Source organism: Terrapene carolina, unplaced genomic scaffold (genome assembly GCF_002925995.2).
Source record: "Terrapene carolina triunguis isolate 2854851 unplaced genomic scaffold, T_m_triunguis-2.0 Scaffold195, whole genome shotgun sequence".
In the NCBI taxonomy this organism is placed as follows: Eukaryota; Metazoa; Chordata; order Testudines; family Emydidae; genus Terrapene; species Terrapene triunguis.
In genome coordinates, this window is record NW_020664546.1 from 1615770 (window position 1) to 1633941 (window position 18172).

Consider the following 18172-nt stretch of genomic DNA (forward strand, 5'->3'; position numbering starts at 1 on the left):
GGGGGTTGGGGTTCAGGAGAGTGCGGCATGGTGCTCAGGGCAGGGGGTTGAGGTTCAGTAGGGATGCGGCAAGGGGCTCAGGGCAGGGGGTTGGGGTGCGGGCTCCAGCCTGGCGCGGCTTACCTGGAGCAGCTCTGGGGTGGCAGCGGCGCGCAGCAGGGCTAAGACAGGCTCCCGGAAGCGGCCGGCACCACATCCCTGGGGGAGGCGGGGCGGAGGGCTCCGTGCGCTGCCCTTGCCTGCAGGTACCTCCCCCGAAGTTCCCATTGGCTGCGGTTCCCCATTCCCGGCCAATGGGAGCTGTGGGGGGCGGTGCCTGCAGGCGAAGGCAGCGCACGGAGCCCTCTGCCCCGTTTCTCTCTCCCCCCTCTCCGGGGCCACAGTGATGTGGTGCCAGCCGCTTCCAGGAGTGGCGCGGGGCCTGCGGCGCCATGGGGGTGGCAATCCCACGGGCTGGATCCAGCTCGCAGGCCGTAGTTTGCCCACCCCTGTTCTAGTATGTGCAGCTCTCAACACAGGCACTTCAATTTTTAAAAAAAGGTCAGGGAATTTAACATTGAGATTGCTGCAAAAGCACAAGGGGACTGAGTTGAGATTGCATGGGAATCCTTAATTCTGACATTTCCTGACTTTTGAGTACGTAACTTTTCAACCTTAACATTCTTTTAATGATTTTTGGAGGCAATTTCTGAACTGAAAAAGATAAAACAAATTCCATCACATGGAACTGTATCGATCCCCACTTGGATCATTAGCAGGGTGTTGTCCTTTAGATCCATACCATAGAAACTCCGGCTAATGGAGTAACTGATAGCAGTAGTGTGCTGCCATCCTCTGTGTGGACCTGCCATAACTGGAGGATGACACACACTTGGCCAGTGGGTTTCACAACTATTTGCCATGAGCAAAGAAAAGTATAGGTTGAGGAGTTCCAGGTTCCTCCAGGTTCTACAGAGGAGTGTACTTTTCTACCCCTGCACCCCCTCCAACACTGTCTCTGTGCTCCTATCTACCCCTATCCTGTCCCCCTCCTCTTCTGCTGCCTCCCCCACCAGGTCGTGTATCCACTGCATTTCCCCTTCCAGCTATTGTCCTATTCCCCTCTGTTTTTTTTCTCCATCCTCTGTCTCCTCTTGTAACTCCCTTTCACCATGTTCCCTCCCCCTATTCCTTAGCCCTCTGCATCAGCCTGCTTTCTCCTCACTTCTGGGATGCTAGTGGGGGATGAAGAACAATTTGAAATTTTCATTAATGGGAAACTAGGCAAGTATTTAAGAGGAGTATTAAGGTGTGACTGAGGTGTATTAAGTTGTGGAATAGTCTGTTGGGAAAAGATGGAAGCTTTGTCATTTGTGACTTTTAGAACTAGATGTGACAAAATACTTTCTGCTAGAGAGGATAGTCATGGGTTGGCTGGGAGATAGAGTGGGTAATCTGATAGAAAAGACCTACCTTTGAATCTAGGGAACAGATTGTAGCAGCACTTATCTCCACTGCAGAGCTACCCACAGAGACTACACAATGCTCAGTCTTGAGTGAATAATCTGACTGGCTCTGTGGTCTCTGGGCTACACCTTGGCTAGTGCTCTGGGACCACATTTGGCCTGGAGGCTGCACTTGGCCTGCCTGTTTGACATGTACTTTGAAGCCTAATGCAGCATGGCCTGTCTTGTCTGCTGAGCACAGTGCCCCTTCTCCTCCACTTTGCATTAGTGCTCGTTCACTTTGTCTTTTCTCATGTTACGCAATCTTTAGCTCCCAAAGTTAAGCAATGATAGATGTATTGAAAGATGTTAACTTGGTTCCTTGTCGTCTTCCTCCTAGGCCTATCTCACTGATTTCCTGTGTCAGTTTGCACAGCAGCCTTGCTATGCAATGTTCTCAGACCATCTCAATGAGAACGAGAGAAGAGTGCTTGAGGCCATTGGCATATGAACCGTGCAGAGACCATATTGATCATATCTGGACAATATTTTTCTGGCTTATTCCATGTTTTGTGATTAAACATGAAACTTTTTCCAGTGTTCACCTGTTGTTACAGATGTGATCTTCCTCATCACGAAGTATTGAGCCTTGTCTTATCATGACTGTTAAGGGAAGGATTATTGAGAAAGCTCCGAAAACTGAGCTTTGCACTCTGCTCTCACCAAGGGAACACTTTCGTTTTTCACAAAAAAACTTTCCAGGAGGTCCTTAAAATAATGTGTCCTTAAATATTTTTTAAAATAAACTTTATATTTGCCTCTGAAGAGGCACATAACTGAGTTTCACAAACACGGTTGGACAGAACGAGGAAGGAATCAGGTCTTTTGTAGGTTGCTTGGATGTGTTTTGAGACTTTGGAAGTTTTGTCCCTCTTCTCACTTGCATAACACATACAGGGTAAATATCTTCATCTTACCATGTGACTTTTTTATAGAACTATAGACACTTTTATCAAAGAGATGCCTAAATGGTATGGAATCTGTTTACAAGAGTTGGGATGGGAAGCTGAAATAAAATTAAATGAACATCTTGTTTTGTACTGTGGGTGGGGGCTTCCATCTAGTCTCTAACATTGCATCAGTTCTTTGCTAAAGCTTTTGCATGCACATGCTGAAAGGAAGCTACCACTTAAATCTCAATTCTTGTGGAATGTGGCTACTGAAGACTGGTTTTACTGAACACAAACAACCATCATTTTTTACCAAAAAAAAAAGAAGTGTATATTTATCATTCTCTTTACTCCATAAAAACAATTATCTGAAATACTTTGCTTCCTTCACACTCCTGAGACTTGTATGAAGTGGGTAAGCTATAGTCCACAAATTAGTATGTGTATTTTTATAGGGTGGTAAAATAACATCACAAACTGATTTATCCATAAGTACATAGTGATGTATCTCACAACACCTCTTTGCCTTTTGTTCCCTGTTAGGGAAAATGAAAATAAAACTACTAAAATATATACACTGGTATTTTCTTTTAAAACAGATTTCTAGAAGGAAATCATTACATTTTATATGTATTTTTATATGTATTTACCCTTTAAAACTTCTCCTTTAACTGTACCCTAGAGACTATTGGCCTCGTCTCATAGTAGTCTTCTGGGCAGGAGGGGAACCCTGTAACTGACTCTGCAGCTTCCGTTTCCTTTTAGGCAGAATGAGAACCACTAAAACCCCTTTTCCTGTAGGGTCCATCAGGTAACTCTCTTCAGGGAGTAATGTGCTGCATCTGCAAACCTTCCTTATAAGCAAGCTTGCCAAATAGCTCACTATACCTGTGCCAGTGTTGGTCTTTTAAATTGTTAAAGCGGGGGGAGCCTAATACAAGACTGTACTTCTCCCCACAGCTCCTCACAAAGCTTGTGTGACCTCAAGCCTTGCTGGTCTAATTTAGGATGTGGTTCTTCTCTCTGCCTCAGCTGAGATAACAAATTAACTCTCCTTTTTAATAACCCAGGGAAAACTGGTGCCCCAGGTCTGAGGGTTGGTGGTTCTTAGTTTTATTTTTCCAACATAACATTTTAAAAGGCAACATGACTGCCCCCAACTTCCTGAAGCAATGATGGAAATAGGAGAGCCAACACAATCTGTCATTGCTTGTGAATGGAGTTGAAAGGATTGAGTGCTGTGAGATGCAGTAGGATGTCTTCTACAAACTCTGACTTGTGTGCCAAGCTTGCTTTCTCAGAGTTTAATAAAAAATAAATGGCTTGAAATCCTGAGGTAGCTGTGCTGACGAATCAGCTCATCTCCCAAAATGAGTAAAGGAAGGCTACGTAATGCTGTAGCACCTCTTTGGCATGATAGCGGATGAAGTTTTGCTCCTGAATATTGGAGAGGACCTGTGCTGCACAGTGCATGTTTGTAGAACACTGGTACACAGTGGTGCTAAAAATGCAAAACAGAAAAGAGCGAAGGGCAGATCTAAACCACAGGGCATATTGCAGAATGCAGAAAAGAGCCATCAAATGTTAATTGTTTGATGTCCCATACATTGGAAACAGAGTTCTAAAATAGGATCATGCACACTTCCTGGTATATGAAAGACCAGACGTTTGAGGGTAACTGTGTGTTTTGTGGCATGGAAAATGGACAGACTTGAAGTCTGGCCAACTGATCTAAGTTGGTGGGGACTTCAGAGATGTTGATATGCTCTCCGCAGGAGGTCCACTGAAGTGCGATCTTACGCAGTGTGCACCTTAATTTTGCTTAACATACTTTGATTCTTCTTAAAGCACATTAAAGAATTAGATTATAGGTTTAAACAAGAGCATGAAACATGGAGACAATTTGATACTAACATTGTAGCTCTCCCTTATTTTGTGTTAAAGGATTTCTCTGGTGTTGCCAAGGCCTATCTCCATCTATGAATAAATTTAGGGGCAGCTTCTTCTGGAGCTCCCTTCAGTGCCCTTCATTATGTTGGTTAGCTAGCATCTGTTGCTGTCTAGCATGTCTATTGAATGAGCCATTTGTTCTTTACTTCCAATAAGAGCTACTGCTGGATACAGTGACATTGCACGAAACTGAAGGCTGGGAATGTGCGCCCCTTCAATAACTTAGTGCTTCCTTTGTTCAAGTACCGGTCAGTGTTCCTAAAACTTTTCAGGGTTACGCCCCCATCTTACCCCTGTCCAAACTCCCTCCCTGGGGCCGGGAGTGGGGCCATGGCTCTGGGGGGCAGATGTGGACAGGGTAACGGGTCCAAGGCTGGGGGCAGAGCTGGGGCTGGGAGCGAAGCCGTGGCTGGGGGCTAAGGGTGGGGGGGAGCCTCGGCTGGGGCCAGGAGTGGATTTGGGGGCCGAGCAGGGCTGGGTGGTGCTCCCTCCCTGCCCCCTGTGGGGGCTTGTCCAGGCCCCCGCACATCCTCTTAGGCAGGTGCACCCCACAGTTTGAGACCTCTGCAGATAAGGGGGCAGGAATAGCTTAGATGTTCTGTAGCATTGTCCATAATACTATTAATAACACATGGCTATTGTTGGAAAGTGTTTCCTGCCAATAAAAGTTCTTGTGACTGGAGTCTCCCACACGAAAAATACCTTAAGGACCTTAAGGGCTACAGTCCTCAAAAAAGGGGGGTGGTAGTCTAAAATGCTTGTCAGTAAAGTGGCCCAAATAAGTCTTATACTGATGTTAAACCCTTCCCCTTCACACTTTGTTCCCCTTCATGTTTTCAGGATTCTTAAAGGGTGGCCCTTATTTCCTTCTTTGAAGTGGATGATAAAGGCGGTTGTCACGCTGTCTGGAATGGTTCGTGACCATGAGTGCCAACCTCAGTGGAGACTGTCAAGAAGCAAGGCAGACACCCCAAACTGGTGGCATGGTCTATAATTAGATTTCACCAACCCAGTAACAAATGTGAACTCCTGAAGCACTATACCAGTCTTACCATGGAGTCACAAACAGTTCTCTTGGGCACTCCAGTCTATCTTGCCACCCAGGCAAGATGAACTTAGTGATAAATGGACACGCCAAAGATCACAAAATATTCAAGTTCCTCCAAGTCCCAAGAGATCAGTCACTTACCCCAGATCAACTTGTACTTTGATATGACACCAAAGACAATGCTGGTAGCCAATCCTATAGTAAACTAATTAAGAAAAGAAATTAGTTATTTACAGGTTAAAGCAGGCAACATGTATGCACAAATGAGTTAGTCTATGGTTTCCAAAATGTGACAGATGTAGTAGTGTGTCCACTGAATGTCTTGGGGCTAATCCAGGTTGCCCCTGGGGATGTCTGCTTTTGTTTCTTAGCTCCAGCCCTTGTGTGAGTCCAAACAGCAAAGAGATAACTATTTCCTCTTGTGAGTATCTTCATATGACTTTCCCCCAGAGTTCAAACCAATGTGACATGTGCTTCTGCATGTAACTGCCCCATCCCCATGAAGAAATCAATGACGTTTTTGTCCTACAATGGCCCATTTAGTTTTGATAGTCCTTCTTGATGAGCGGAAGCATTCTTCCTGCTTAGGTTCATAAGTTCAGCACAGGCACTTTTACAGTTATAAAGCAAACTTATATTTTACCTTGTAAACAAATTCCCAAGAGATTGTACAGAAACACATCAGCCCCTTGTAAGATAAGGAGAGGATGACATGATGATGGGTGAGGACATTTTGTTCAAAATAGCAGCTGTAAAGTATAAGGGCGATAACTTGTTTGTATCAATGTATATAAGGTAAAGTCATAGGAGGAGCATCTTTGTATTGGCCAAGGGGACAGAATCCTTGTATACACATTGAGCCTTTACCTTGTCATAGGCATACATGTGAGAGCCTGTGACCCGTTGGGTAGGGTGCTAGAACCGTGCTTTGCTGACAATAAACCTGGCCGAGCACCTTTGCCACCAAACCGTGCCTGTGGTCTTTCTTTACGAATAACATTGAGGTCTGCTGAATTGGCATGCAGCTGATGTTGGAGCTCAAGAAACACCAGCACTTAGCAGCATTAACCTTGCAGCAGTAACAATAGTTCTTCTTCGAGTGATTGCTCATGTGTATTCCACAGTAGGTGTGCGTGCTCGCCATGTGCACCGGTGCTGGAAGTTTTTCCCTTAGCAGTACCCGTAGTGGGGGAGCCCCGCTGCGACCCCTGGAGGGGTTCCTCTATATCACGCCATAAAGGGGGCTGTGCCCTCCCCCCACCCTCAGTTCCTTCTTGCCGTCAGTGAAGGTAGTCGGAACTTGTGCTCCAGCATTGCTGTAGCTTCTATCCTTGGTAGTACCTTGACTGTTACTAGTTTTCTGCAGTTAGTAGCCTGGCCTGGGGCATGCCCCGAGCCCCAGGCTTCAAGTCATGCAACTCCTGTCGCAATTCCATGCCCAGAAGCAATCCACACTCCGAGTGTCTTCGCTGCCTGTGCGAGGCTCACATAAGTGAGCGGTGTAAAATTTGTAAGTCTTGGTGGCTATCACCTCAGCCCGCTGGGTCTCGGAGCTTAGGGCCCTGACCTCCGAGCCCCCGTACATGGTCTTCCATAGGGATACGGTCCAGCTCCGCCCGCACCCAGCTTCTGCTGAAGGTAGTCTCGGCTTTTCACATAGAACAGGACATTTTTCTCCCGGTTTTCTGTCCTAAGCCCCATTCCTCCAATGAGGAACAGCGCCTGCACATGTTAGATGTGCGTAGAGCGCTGGCCTTTTACCTGGACAGAACTGTCCTTCTGCAGCAGTAAAAACATGCTCCATGGGGGCTGGCTCCCTTGTTGTCACCAGAGAATTTCCGCGTCTCCTCAAGATATTGGTTGGGGTTGTCCTCACCTTTGTTGTAGCCCGATAGGTGCCAGAGGATCACTGTCAGAACCAAGATTGGCATCTGTCCCACAGGACAGGCTTTTGGCCGAGTGCCTACTGGTCACCAATATCTTACCCTTGGGACGTTCCTCAGTCCCTGAGGTCTCACTCTTTGACTTGTTCCAGAAATAGATCACCAAACCCAACGGTGGCTCCTGCTCCCAAACCATCTGAGCTGCAAGTGACCAATGAGCCTATTCTCCCTGGACCTCTGGGGCTATTCGGACTGGATTCTCTGGTGCAATAACAGGACCCATCGCTGGCACAGCAAACCGCATCTTCATTCTTTCCAGATGACTCTCTGTGACAGAATAGTACTCTCCCTTAGTGCCTGAGTGCTTTAAGGCATATCAAGATCTCCTGAGGCATATGGCTGCTATCTTGGGTATCCAGCTGGAATTACTGCAGGAGAATACGCATAAGATGCTGGATAGTCTCCAACAATCAGCTCCAGGGAGAGTAGCCCTCCCAATAAATGAGGCTCTTTTGGAGCTTACCAAAGCCCTTCTGGAATACTCCAGTTTCTTTGCCTCCCAAGGGAAAGCATTTGGAGAAGCAGTGCTTCATTCCCATTCAGAGTTTGGACGGTTTCTACTCCCATCTGGCCCTTAATTCTCTGGTGGTAACTGCAGGGCATGGCAGGGAAGGTTTAAATCCACAGAGTCCAAAAGGATGGATTTAATGGGGAGAAAGATTTATATCTCCTCTTCCCTGCAAATGTGCATCGCAAACCAGCAGCCGTTGCTCTCTACATATGTCTTTGTTAATTGGGTGACCATGTCTAAGTTAATGGACAAGTTGCCTGAACCCTCCAGGGGAAGAATTTATGGCATGCTTGCAGAAGGCTGTACTTGTAGGGTCTGCAAGACCTTGTTGCAGTCAGCTCTGAACGTGGTGAATGCCTCAGCCAGCATCAGCAGTGACCATGAGGAGGGCCTCCTAGCTGAAGAATTTGGGTATTGTGCCCAATGTGCAGCAGACCACTGATGACTTACCTTTTGAAGGCTGGGTTTGGTTTTCAGAAAAAACAACAAAACCCTACATTGTTTTAAAGACTCCCAAGCTACTTTACATTTTGGTAGTATGTACTCTGGCTGTGAAGAGATGCCACTATGCTTCTGTCTGGAGTGGCTCACAAGTGAGAATACTAACCTCAGGGCAGAATGTTAAGAAGCAGGACACAAACCCCAAATTGGTTGTGAGTTCTATAATTAGTTTTCACCAGCCAAATAGCAAATGTAAACTCCTCAGTTACTATACAGCCTTAACATAGAGTTCCAGACAGTTCCTTAGGTATTCCAATCTATCTTGCTGTCCAGACAAGCTTGACTCTGTGATAGATGGTTACTTTACACCAAAGATCGCAAAATATTTAGGTTTCTCTAAGTCCTAAAGGATCAGTCATTTACCCCAGGTCAATTTGCACTTTAGCTCTCACACAGAAAACAACCTTTTTAGCCAGTCCTGTAGTAAACTAACTAAAGGTTTATTAACTAGGAAAATGAGTTATTTACAAGGTTAAAATAGATTGATTATTAGATTTGTTAGATAGATTGTCGGGCTCATGGGTCAGTGGCTCGAGGTCTAGTTGGCAGCCAGTATCAAGCGGAGTGCCCTAGGTGTCGGTCCTGGGGGCGGTTTTGTTCAACATCTTTATTAATTATCTGGATGATGGGATGGATTGCATCCTCAGCAAGTTCGCAGATGACACTAAGCTGGGGGGAGAGGTAGATTGCTGGAGGGTAGGGATAGGGTCCAGAATGACCTAGACAAATTGGAGGATTGGGACAAAAGATATCTGATGAGGTTCAACAAGGACAAGTGCAGAGTCCTGCACTTAGGACGGAAGAATCCCATGCACTGCTACAGGCTGGGGACCGACTGGCTAAGCAGCAGTTCTGCAGAAAAGGAGCTAGAGATTACAGTGGATGAGAAACTGGATATGAGTCAGCAGTGTGCCCTTATTGCCAAGAAGGCTTAATGGCATATTGGGCTGCATTAGTAGGAGCATTGCCAGCAGATGGAGGGAAGTGATTATTCCCCTCTATTCAGCACTAGTGAGGCCATATCTCACTACAGAAAGGATGTGGACAAATTGGAGAGTCCAGCGGAGGGCAACAACAATGATCAGGGGCACATGATTTACGAGGAGAGGCTGAGGGAACTGGGCTTGTTTAGTCTGCGGAAGAGAAGAGTGAGGGAGGTTTTGATAGCAGCATTCAACTACCTGAAGGGGGGTTCCAGTGAAGATGGAGCTCAGCTGTTCTCAGTGGTGGCAGATGATAGAACAAGGAGCAATAGTTTCTAGTTGCAGTGGGGGAGGTTTAGGTTGGATATTAGGAAATATACTATTTCACTAAGAGGGTGGTGAAGCACTGGAATAGGTTACCTAGGGAGGTGGTGGAATCTCCATCCTTAGAGGTTTTTAAGGCCTGGCTTGACAATGCCTTGGCTGGGATGATTTAGTTCGGGTTGGTCCTGCTTTGAGCAGGGGGCTGGACTAGATGACCTCCTGAGGTCTCTTCAAACTCTAATCTATGATTCTATACATACATAAATGAGGTGCAGTTTTAGGTTTCAGATGGTGATTGAGCTGCTGAAATATGCCAATTCTCAATGTCCACTAGGGCTAATCCAAGCTAGTCTTGGGGATCTCTTGCTTATGTTTAGGAATCTTTTTTCCCGTACAGTACAAATATCATAAAAAGACCCCTAATTCCTTCTGGTCAGGGATTTTTATCACCACCTTCCCAGAGTCCAAGCTGATGGGATGAGCGCTTCTGCATGTAACCTCTTCATGGGTGGGTGGGTGGGGGAAACAACCAACAAAGTCTTTGTTCCACAATGACCCATTTGGAGTCAACAGTCGTTCATGATAGGCAGGCGATAACACCTTCTGTAGCAATTCAGCATTTTGCAATAAGTGACTTTTTTTTCCTGTTGGGTGAGTTAGACTTTCAGCACAAACATTTTACAGTTGTAGAGAAAACGCTTAAGTATTACCTTGTAGTATAGTATACAGATATTATAAGTAGGATTAATACATGCAGTGTCTTACAAGCATTCCATAAAGTCTAAACACTAAACGCATTCTTATAACAGTAATATCTATTTTAGCTATACAAACCCAAAGGTAAACCAGACTGGTTTCCAGCTACACATTTGTCAATGAGGCCTGGGACTTTGGCATAAGCAGGCACCTAGTCTGCCAGCATCACACCCCCAATGCAAAATTGGTGTAGGAAGGGGTCACATTCCTGAATAGGCCTCAGTTTCCCCCTCCTTCCCCCCCATTCATGATAGGGCATCTGCCACTCCATTTTCTTTCCCCGTGATTTGAATTATTTCCATGACATATTTCTGCAGTGCTAGGCTCTAGCATAATAGTCTTGGATTGGTCCCTTTAGCTCTGTGCAACCATACTAGAGGAGAATGATATGTTAAAACCTTAAATTTTTTATTAAGCAACTTAAACCTTATTTGTGTAACAGCCCAAACGATGATATAGCATTCCTTTGAAGGGGTCAACAAATGTGGACAAGGGGGATCCAGTGGACATAGTGTACTTAGATTTCCAGAAAGCCTTTGACAAGGTCCCTCACCAAAGGCTCTTACATAAATTAAGTTGTCATGGGATAAGAGGGAAGATCCATTCATGGATTGAGAACTGGTTAAAAGACAGGGAACAAAGAGTAGGAATAAATGGTAAATTTTCAGAATGGAGAGGGGTAACTAGTGGTGTTCCCCAAGGGTCAGTCCTAGGATCAATCCTATTCAACTTATTCATAAATGATGTGGAGAAAGGGGTAAACAGTGAGGTGGCAAACTTGGCAGATGATACTAAACTTCTCAAGACAGTTGAGACCAAAGCAGACTGTGAAGAACTTCAAAAAGATCTCACAAAACTAAGTGATTGGGCAACAAAATGGCAAATGAAATTTAATGTGGATAAATGTAAAGTAATGCACATTGGAAAAAATAACCCCAACTATACATAAAATATGATGGGGGCTAATTTAGCTACAACTAATCAGGAAAGAGACCTTGGAGTCATCATGGATAGTTCTCTGAAGACGTCCACGCAGTGTGCAGCAGCAGTCAAAAAAGCAAACAGGATGTTAGGAATCATTTAAAAAGGGATAGAGAACAAGATGGAGAATATCTTATTGCCCTTATATAAATCCACGGTACGCCCACATCTTGAATACTGCGTACAGATGTGGGCTCCTCATCTCTAAAAAGATATACTGGCATTAGAAAAGGTTCAGAGAAGGGCAACTAAAATGATTATGGATTTGGAACGGGTCCCATATGAGGAGAGATTAAAGAGGCTAGGACTTTTTAGCTTGCAAAAGAGGAGACTAAGGGGGGGATATGATAGAGGTATATAAAATCATGAGTGGTGTGGAGAAATTGAATAAGGAAAAGTTATTTACTTGTTCCCATAATATAAGAACTAGGGACCACCAAATGAAATTGATGGGCAGCAGGTTTAAAACAAATAAAAGGAAGTTCTTCACACAGCGCACAGTCAACCTGTGGAACTCCTTGCCTGAGGAGGTTGTGAAGGCTAGGACCATAACAGGGTTTAAAAGAGAACTAGATAAATTCATGGAGGTTAAATCCATTAATGGTTATTAGCCAGGATGGGTAAGGAATGGTGTCCCTAGCCTCTGTCTGTCAGAGGGTGGAGATGTATGGCAGGAGAGAGATCACTTGATCATTACCTGTTAGGTTCACTCCCTCTGGGACACCTGGCATTGGTCGTGGTCGGTCACAGGATACTGGGCTGGATGGACCTTTGGTCTGACCTAGTATGGCCATTCTTATGTTCTTGCTCTATGACAGCATAGTTCTGTTCAGTGGTAGTCAGTTTTTTTACTCAAGAAGGCAATGGGAGCCTCTTGTCCCCTAACCTTACGGTAGTCTTGCACCTAATCCAATGTTGGAAGCATCAGTGCACAGCACAACGTGTTTGCTGAAGTGAGGGCTGGCTAAAACTGGCTCTTTAGACAAAGCCTCTTTTATGTCCTTGAAGCCTGTCTCAACCAGTCTGACTTCCCCTTTTTTGTAAGGTCTGTTATGGGGGCCACAATGTCACTAAGCCCCTTTACAAACCTCTGGTAATAGTTGGCCAGACCAGTAAAGGATTCTTGCTTTGTCGGGTAAGCCAACTCTGAACAGCGTCTACTTTTAAAATGTCAGGGTGAACAAATCCACTGCCCATCCTGTGTTCTACATAAGATACCTCTGCAGCACCCATTTTGCACTTGGTGACCTTGACAGTGACATTGGCTTCTCTACACCTCTAACATTATTCCCACATGGTGCAAATGCTGTTGTCAGGGGGTTACTAAAGATACATAGGCCCTGGCACAATTCTGTAATCCCTGCAACACTTCATTGACGAACCTTTGGAAAGTGGCCCTGTCAAGGCTGTATCCCTACTTTGAACTTTAGGGTACAAGTGTGGGGGCCTGCATGAAGACTTCTAAGCTTAACTACCAGCTTAGATCTGGTCCGCTGCCACCATTCCCACAAGCTAATTCCCTTCCCTGGGAAGCTTTGAGAAACCTTTCACCAATTCCCTGGTGAATACAGATCCAAACCCCTTGGATCTTAAAACAAGGAGAAATTAACCATCCCCCCTCCTTTCCCCCACCAACTCCTGGTGAATACAGATCCAAACCCCTTGGATCTTAAAACAAGGAGAAATTAACCATCCCCCCTCCTTCCTTTCACCCACTCCTGGTGAATACAGATCCAACCCCCTTGGATCTAAAAACAAGGAAAAATCAATCAGGTTCTTAAAAAGAAGGCTTTTAATTAAAGAAAAAGGTAAAAATCATCTCTGTAAAATCAGTATGGAAAATAACTTTACAGGGTAATCAAACTTAAAGAGCTCAGAGGACCCCCCTCTGTCTTAGGTTCAAAGTACAGCAAACAAAGATAAACACTCTAGTAAAAGGTACATTTACAAGTTGAGAAAACAAAGTAAAACTAAGACGCCTTGCCTGGCTTTTTACTTACAAGTTTGAAATATGAGAGACTTGTTTAGAAAGATGGGGAGAACCTGGATTGATGTCTGGTCCCTCTCAGTCCCAAGAGCGAACAAACCCAAAACAAAGAGCACAAACAAAGGCCTTCCCCCCCCCCCCCGAATTTGAAAGTATGTTGTCCCCTTATTGGTCCTTTGGGTCAGGTGTCAGCCAGGTTACCCGAGCTTCTTAACCCTTTACAGGTAAAAGGATTTTGGAGTCTCTGGCCAGGAGTGGTTTTTAGTACTGTACACAGGAGAGCTGTTACCCTTCCCTTTATAGTTATGACACACACCCCAAATCACAGATCGCGTTGGACGTCCGGTTCCACACTGGCTGTGATTTCTTCCTGGAGCTCTAGGAGAAAACAGAGTTAATAAGACACATGTACCTTTAGACATACTACTGATTATATAAAAACTAACAATATGTTTCATTCCAAGAACAATTGTTAACCAGTTAACTCTGGGAAACTTTCCCGGGAGAGTGCATCAGCCACTTTGTTAGAAGCTCCCGAAATGTGTTGTATTTCAAAATCAAAATCTTGGAGAGCTAAACTCCACCGAAGAAGTTTTTTGTTATTCCCCTTGGCGGTATGAAGCCACTGTAGCGCAGCATGGTCTGTTTGTAGTTGGAAACGCCGTCCCCAAACATATGGGCTTAGCTTTTCCAGCACGTACACAATGGCGTAGCATTCCTTTTCGCTGATTGACCAGTGGCTTTCCCTCTCAGACAGTTTCTTGCTGAGAAACACGACAGGATGGAATTCTTGATCCGGTCCTTCCTGCATTAAAACTGCTCCCACGCCCCGCTCGGACGCATCTGTGGTTACTAGGAACGGTTTGTCAAAGTCTGGGGCCCTTAGTACAGGGTCAGACATGAGCGTCGCCTTAAGCTGGTTAAAGGCCTTTTGACACTCATTAGTCCACTGAACTGCATTTGGCTGTTTCTTTCTGGTTAGGTCTGTCAGCGGGGCGGCGATTTGGCTGTAGTGGGGTACAAATCGCCTATAATATCCGGCCAAGCCTAAGAAGGATTGGACCTGTTTCTTTGACTTTGGAACCGGCCACTTTTGGATAGCATCCACTTTGGCCTGTAGGGGATTTATAGTTCCTTGACCCACCTGGTGCCCCAAGTAAGTCACTCTGTTTTGGCCTATTTGACACTTTTTAGCCTTAACAGTTAGTCCTGCCTGCCGGATGAGCTCGAAGACTTTTTCCAGGTGCTCCAGGTGTTCTGTCCATGAATCAGAAAAAATGGCCACATCATCGAGGTAGGCAACTGCAGATTCTCCCAATCCCGCTAGGAGACCATCTACAAGTCTTTGGAAGGTGGCGGGTGCATTTCGCAACCCGAAAGGGAGTACATTGAATTCATACACCCCTGCCTGGGTGACGAAGGCTGACCTTTCCTTAGCGGGTTCATCTAGTGGTACTTGCCAGTATCCTTTTGTTAAGTCTAAAGTAGAGATGAATTGGGCGTGTCCCAATTTTTCCAATAGCTCATCTGTGCGTGGCATTGGATAGTTGTCAGGACGAGTTACAGCATTTAGCTTACGGTAGTCCACTCAAAAGCGTATTTCCCCATCTGGTTTGGGAACTAGAACCACTGGAGATGCCCATGCACTATTAGAGGGGCGGATTATACCCATCTGTAGCATGTCCTGGATCTCCCTTTGTATAGCAGTTTGGGCATGAGGTGACTCCCGGTAGGGTGGGGTTCTAATTGGGTGAGCATTACCTGTGTCAATGGAGTGGTATGCCCGTTCGGTCCGTCCTGGAGTGACTGAGAAAATTGGTGCAAAGCTTGTGCACAGCTCCTTGATCTGCTGTCGCTGCAGACGTCCAAGGGTCGTGGAGAGGTTCACCTCTTCCACGCCACCATTCCTTTTTCCTTCGTAGTAGACACCTTCAGGCCACTCCGCGTCATCTGTTTCCTGGGCTGTAAACTCGCAAATGTTTAATTCTCTGGAATAAAAGGGCTTAAGAGAATTAACATGGTATACCTTAGGCTTTATGTTGGAGGTGTGGGAGGCTATGAGATAGTTAACAGCTCCTAGGCGCTCCTGGACCGTGAATGGTCCTTCCCACGATGCTTCCATTTTATGGGCCTGGAGCACCTTTAAGACCATGACTGGTCTCCTACTTTGAAGGACCGTTCTCTGGAATGTTTATCATACCAGGCCTTTTGCTCTTCCTGAGCATCCTTTAGGTTTTCTTTAGCAAGGGCTAAAGAGTGTTGGAGGGTGCTTTGTAGGTTGCTTACAAAGTCTAGAATGTTAGTTCCTGGAGAAGGCGTAAACCCCTCCCATTGCTGCTTCACCAACTGTAATGGCCCCTTAACATCGCGGCCATACACAAGTTCAAATGGTGAAAACCCTAAACTGGGATGTGGTACAGCCCTGTAGGCAAAAAACAACTGCTGCAACACTAGGTCCCAATCATTGGAGTGTTCATTTACGAATTTACATATCATGGCCCCCAAAGTTCCATTAAACCTCTCCACCAGACCATTGGTTTGATGGTGATGAGGGGTGGCAACCAAGTGATTCACCCCATGAGCTTCCCACAGGTTTTTCATGGTCCCTGCCAGGAAATTAGTTCCCGAATCTGTAAGGATGTCGGAGGGCCACCCTACCCTGGCAAAAATGTCTGCTAATGCCTGGCACACACTTTTAGCCCTGGTGTTGCTTAAGGGTACAGCTTCCGGCCATCGGGTAGCAAAATCCATGAAAGCCAGTACGTACTGCTTTCCTCTGGGTGTCTTCTTTGGGAAAGGACCCAGAATATCCACAGCTACTCGCTGAAATGGGACCTCAATTATGGGTAGTGGCTGGAGAGGGGCTTTGACCTGGTCTTGGGGCTTTCCCACTCGTTGGCACACCTCACAAGACCGGACATAATTAGCAACGTCCTTGCCCATTCCCTCCCAGTGGAAGGACTTCCCCAACCGGTCTTTGGTTCTATTCACCCCAGAATGGCCACTGGGATGATCATGGGCTAAGCTCAAGAGCTTTACCCGATACTTAGTGGGAACTACCAACTGTCTTTGAGGATGCCAGTCTTCCTGGTGCCCACCAGAAAGAGTCGCTTTGTATAAAAGTCCTTGTTCTACAACAAACCGGGATCGGTTAGAAGAGCTGAGAGGCGGTGGGGTGCTCCGCGCCGCCGACCAAGCTTTCTGAAGGCTGTCATCTGCTTCCTGCTCAGCCTGGAACTGTTCCCTTGATGCTGGAGACATCAGTTCCTCCTTGGACTGTGGACTGGGGCTTGGTCCCTCTGGAAGCGATGCAGGTGCTGGGGCTGTTTCCATTGACTGTGAACCGCTGTCCGCTGGTGCACTATGTGGTATCTCAGGCTCTGGCTGAGCCTCTTGGGTAGGGTTATCTGCTGCTTCCGCCAGGTCAGGCTTGCTGGTGCCCTCTGGCGTTGGAGTTGTAGACGGGTCTGCAAGCGCTGGACTCAGTGCTGGCAATGGTTCTGGTGCTGGTTGCGTTGCCAGTTCCGGTTCTGGGACTGGTTTTGGCTGGGTCTCTGGGATTGGATCCACTACGGCTGTTGCAGTCGTTAGCAGGGGATCCGGTTCCACCACCTTTGTTTGGGTCTCTGGTAACACAGACGGGGCCCTGGTGGACGGCTCAGGAACAGGGATGGGGGTGAAAGCTTGCTTAGCCTGGCTGCTGGTGACTATTCCCACCCTCTTGGCTAGCTTTACATGGTTGGCCAAGTCTTCCCCCAGTAGCATGGGAATGGGATAACTGTCATAGACTGCAAAAGTCCACATTCCTGACCAGCCCTTTTACTGGACATGCAACTTGGCTGTAGGCAAGGTTACAGACTGTGACACAAAGGGTTGAATTGTCACTGGAGCCTCCGGGTTGATGAGTTTGGGGTCCACTAGGGATTGTGGATAGTCGACACTTGTGCCCCAGTGTCTCTCCAAGCGATAACCTTCTTTCCGCCCACTCTCAAGGTTTCCCTTCGCTCCGAGGGTATGAGAGAGGCATCTGGGTCTGGGGATCTTTGGTGTGATTGTGGTGTAATGAACTGTAATCGGTTGGGGTTCTTGGGGCAGTGAGCCTTTATATGTCCCAGTTCATTACATTTAAAACATCGCCCTGCTAAGGTATCACCGGGGCGATGTTGGTTGGTGGAGACTGGTGTGGTGGGGTGAGAAGGCGTCTGGGGTTTCCCTTGGGATGTGGGTGGGGCCCTGGCTTGTCCCCGGTGGTAAGGTTTTGTTTCGGCTTGCCCCTTCTGATATTCGCTCCAACTGCTACTAGCCTTTTTCTTTTCTGTCACCTCCACCCATTTGGCTCCAATCTCCCCCGCCTTGGTTACAGTTTTGGGCTTCCCATCTAGGATGTACCTTTCCTCAGGAACACCCTCTAAAAACTGCTCCATTTGCAATAGGAAGGGCAACTCTTCCGTAGATTTAACATTTGCTCCTGATATCCAGGCATCCCAATTTTTCCCAATGTGGTAGGCATGTCGGGTAAATGACACATCGGGTTTCCGCCTTAGGGCTCTGAACCGCCGACGGGCATGCTCAGGTGTTAGCCCCATTCTGATTCTGGCCTTGTTTTTAAAAAGTTCATAACTGTTCATGTGTTCCTTAGGCATTTCAGCCGCCACCTCTGCTAAGGGTCCACTGAGCTGCGGCCTCAGCTCTACCATGTACTGGTCTGCAGGGAGGCTGTATCCAAGGCAGGCCCTTTCAAAATTTTCTAAGAAGGCCTCAGTATCATCGCCTGCCTTGTAGGTGGGGAATTTTCTGGGATGGGAAGTGGTACCTGGTTGTTAGGATGGGCTGTTCTATCCGCCCTAGAATCATAGAATCATAGAATATCAGGG

At 46.4% G+C, this 18172-nt stretch overlaps 1 protein-coding gene across 3 annotated transcripts in view; it reads left to right on the top strand.

Moving 5' to 3' along the window:
- The window catches only part of IPO9 (importin 9), a 195336-nt gene extending 193229 nt beyond the window's left edge, over positions 1-2107 (top strand). For all 3 annotated transcript variants that reach the window (XM_024192875.2, XM_024192880.2, XM_024192888.2), the window contains one exon: positions 1825-2107. In XM_024192875.2, coding sequence (XP_024048643.1) covers positions 1825-1935 — 111 coding nt within the window. In that variant the 3' untranslated portion in view covers positions 1936-2107. The remainder of the gene's footprint in view (positions 1-1824) is intronic.
- The last annotated feature ends 16065 nt before the right edge of the window (positions 2108-18172 follow it).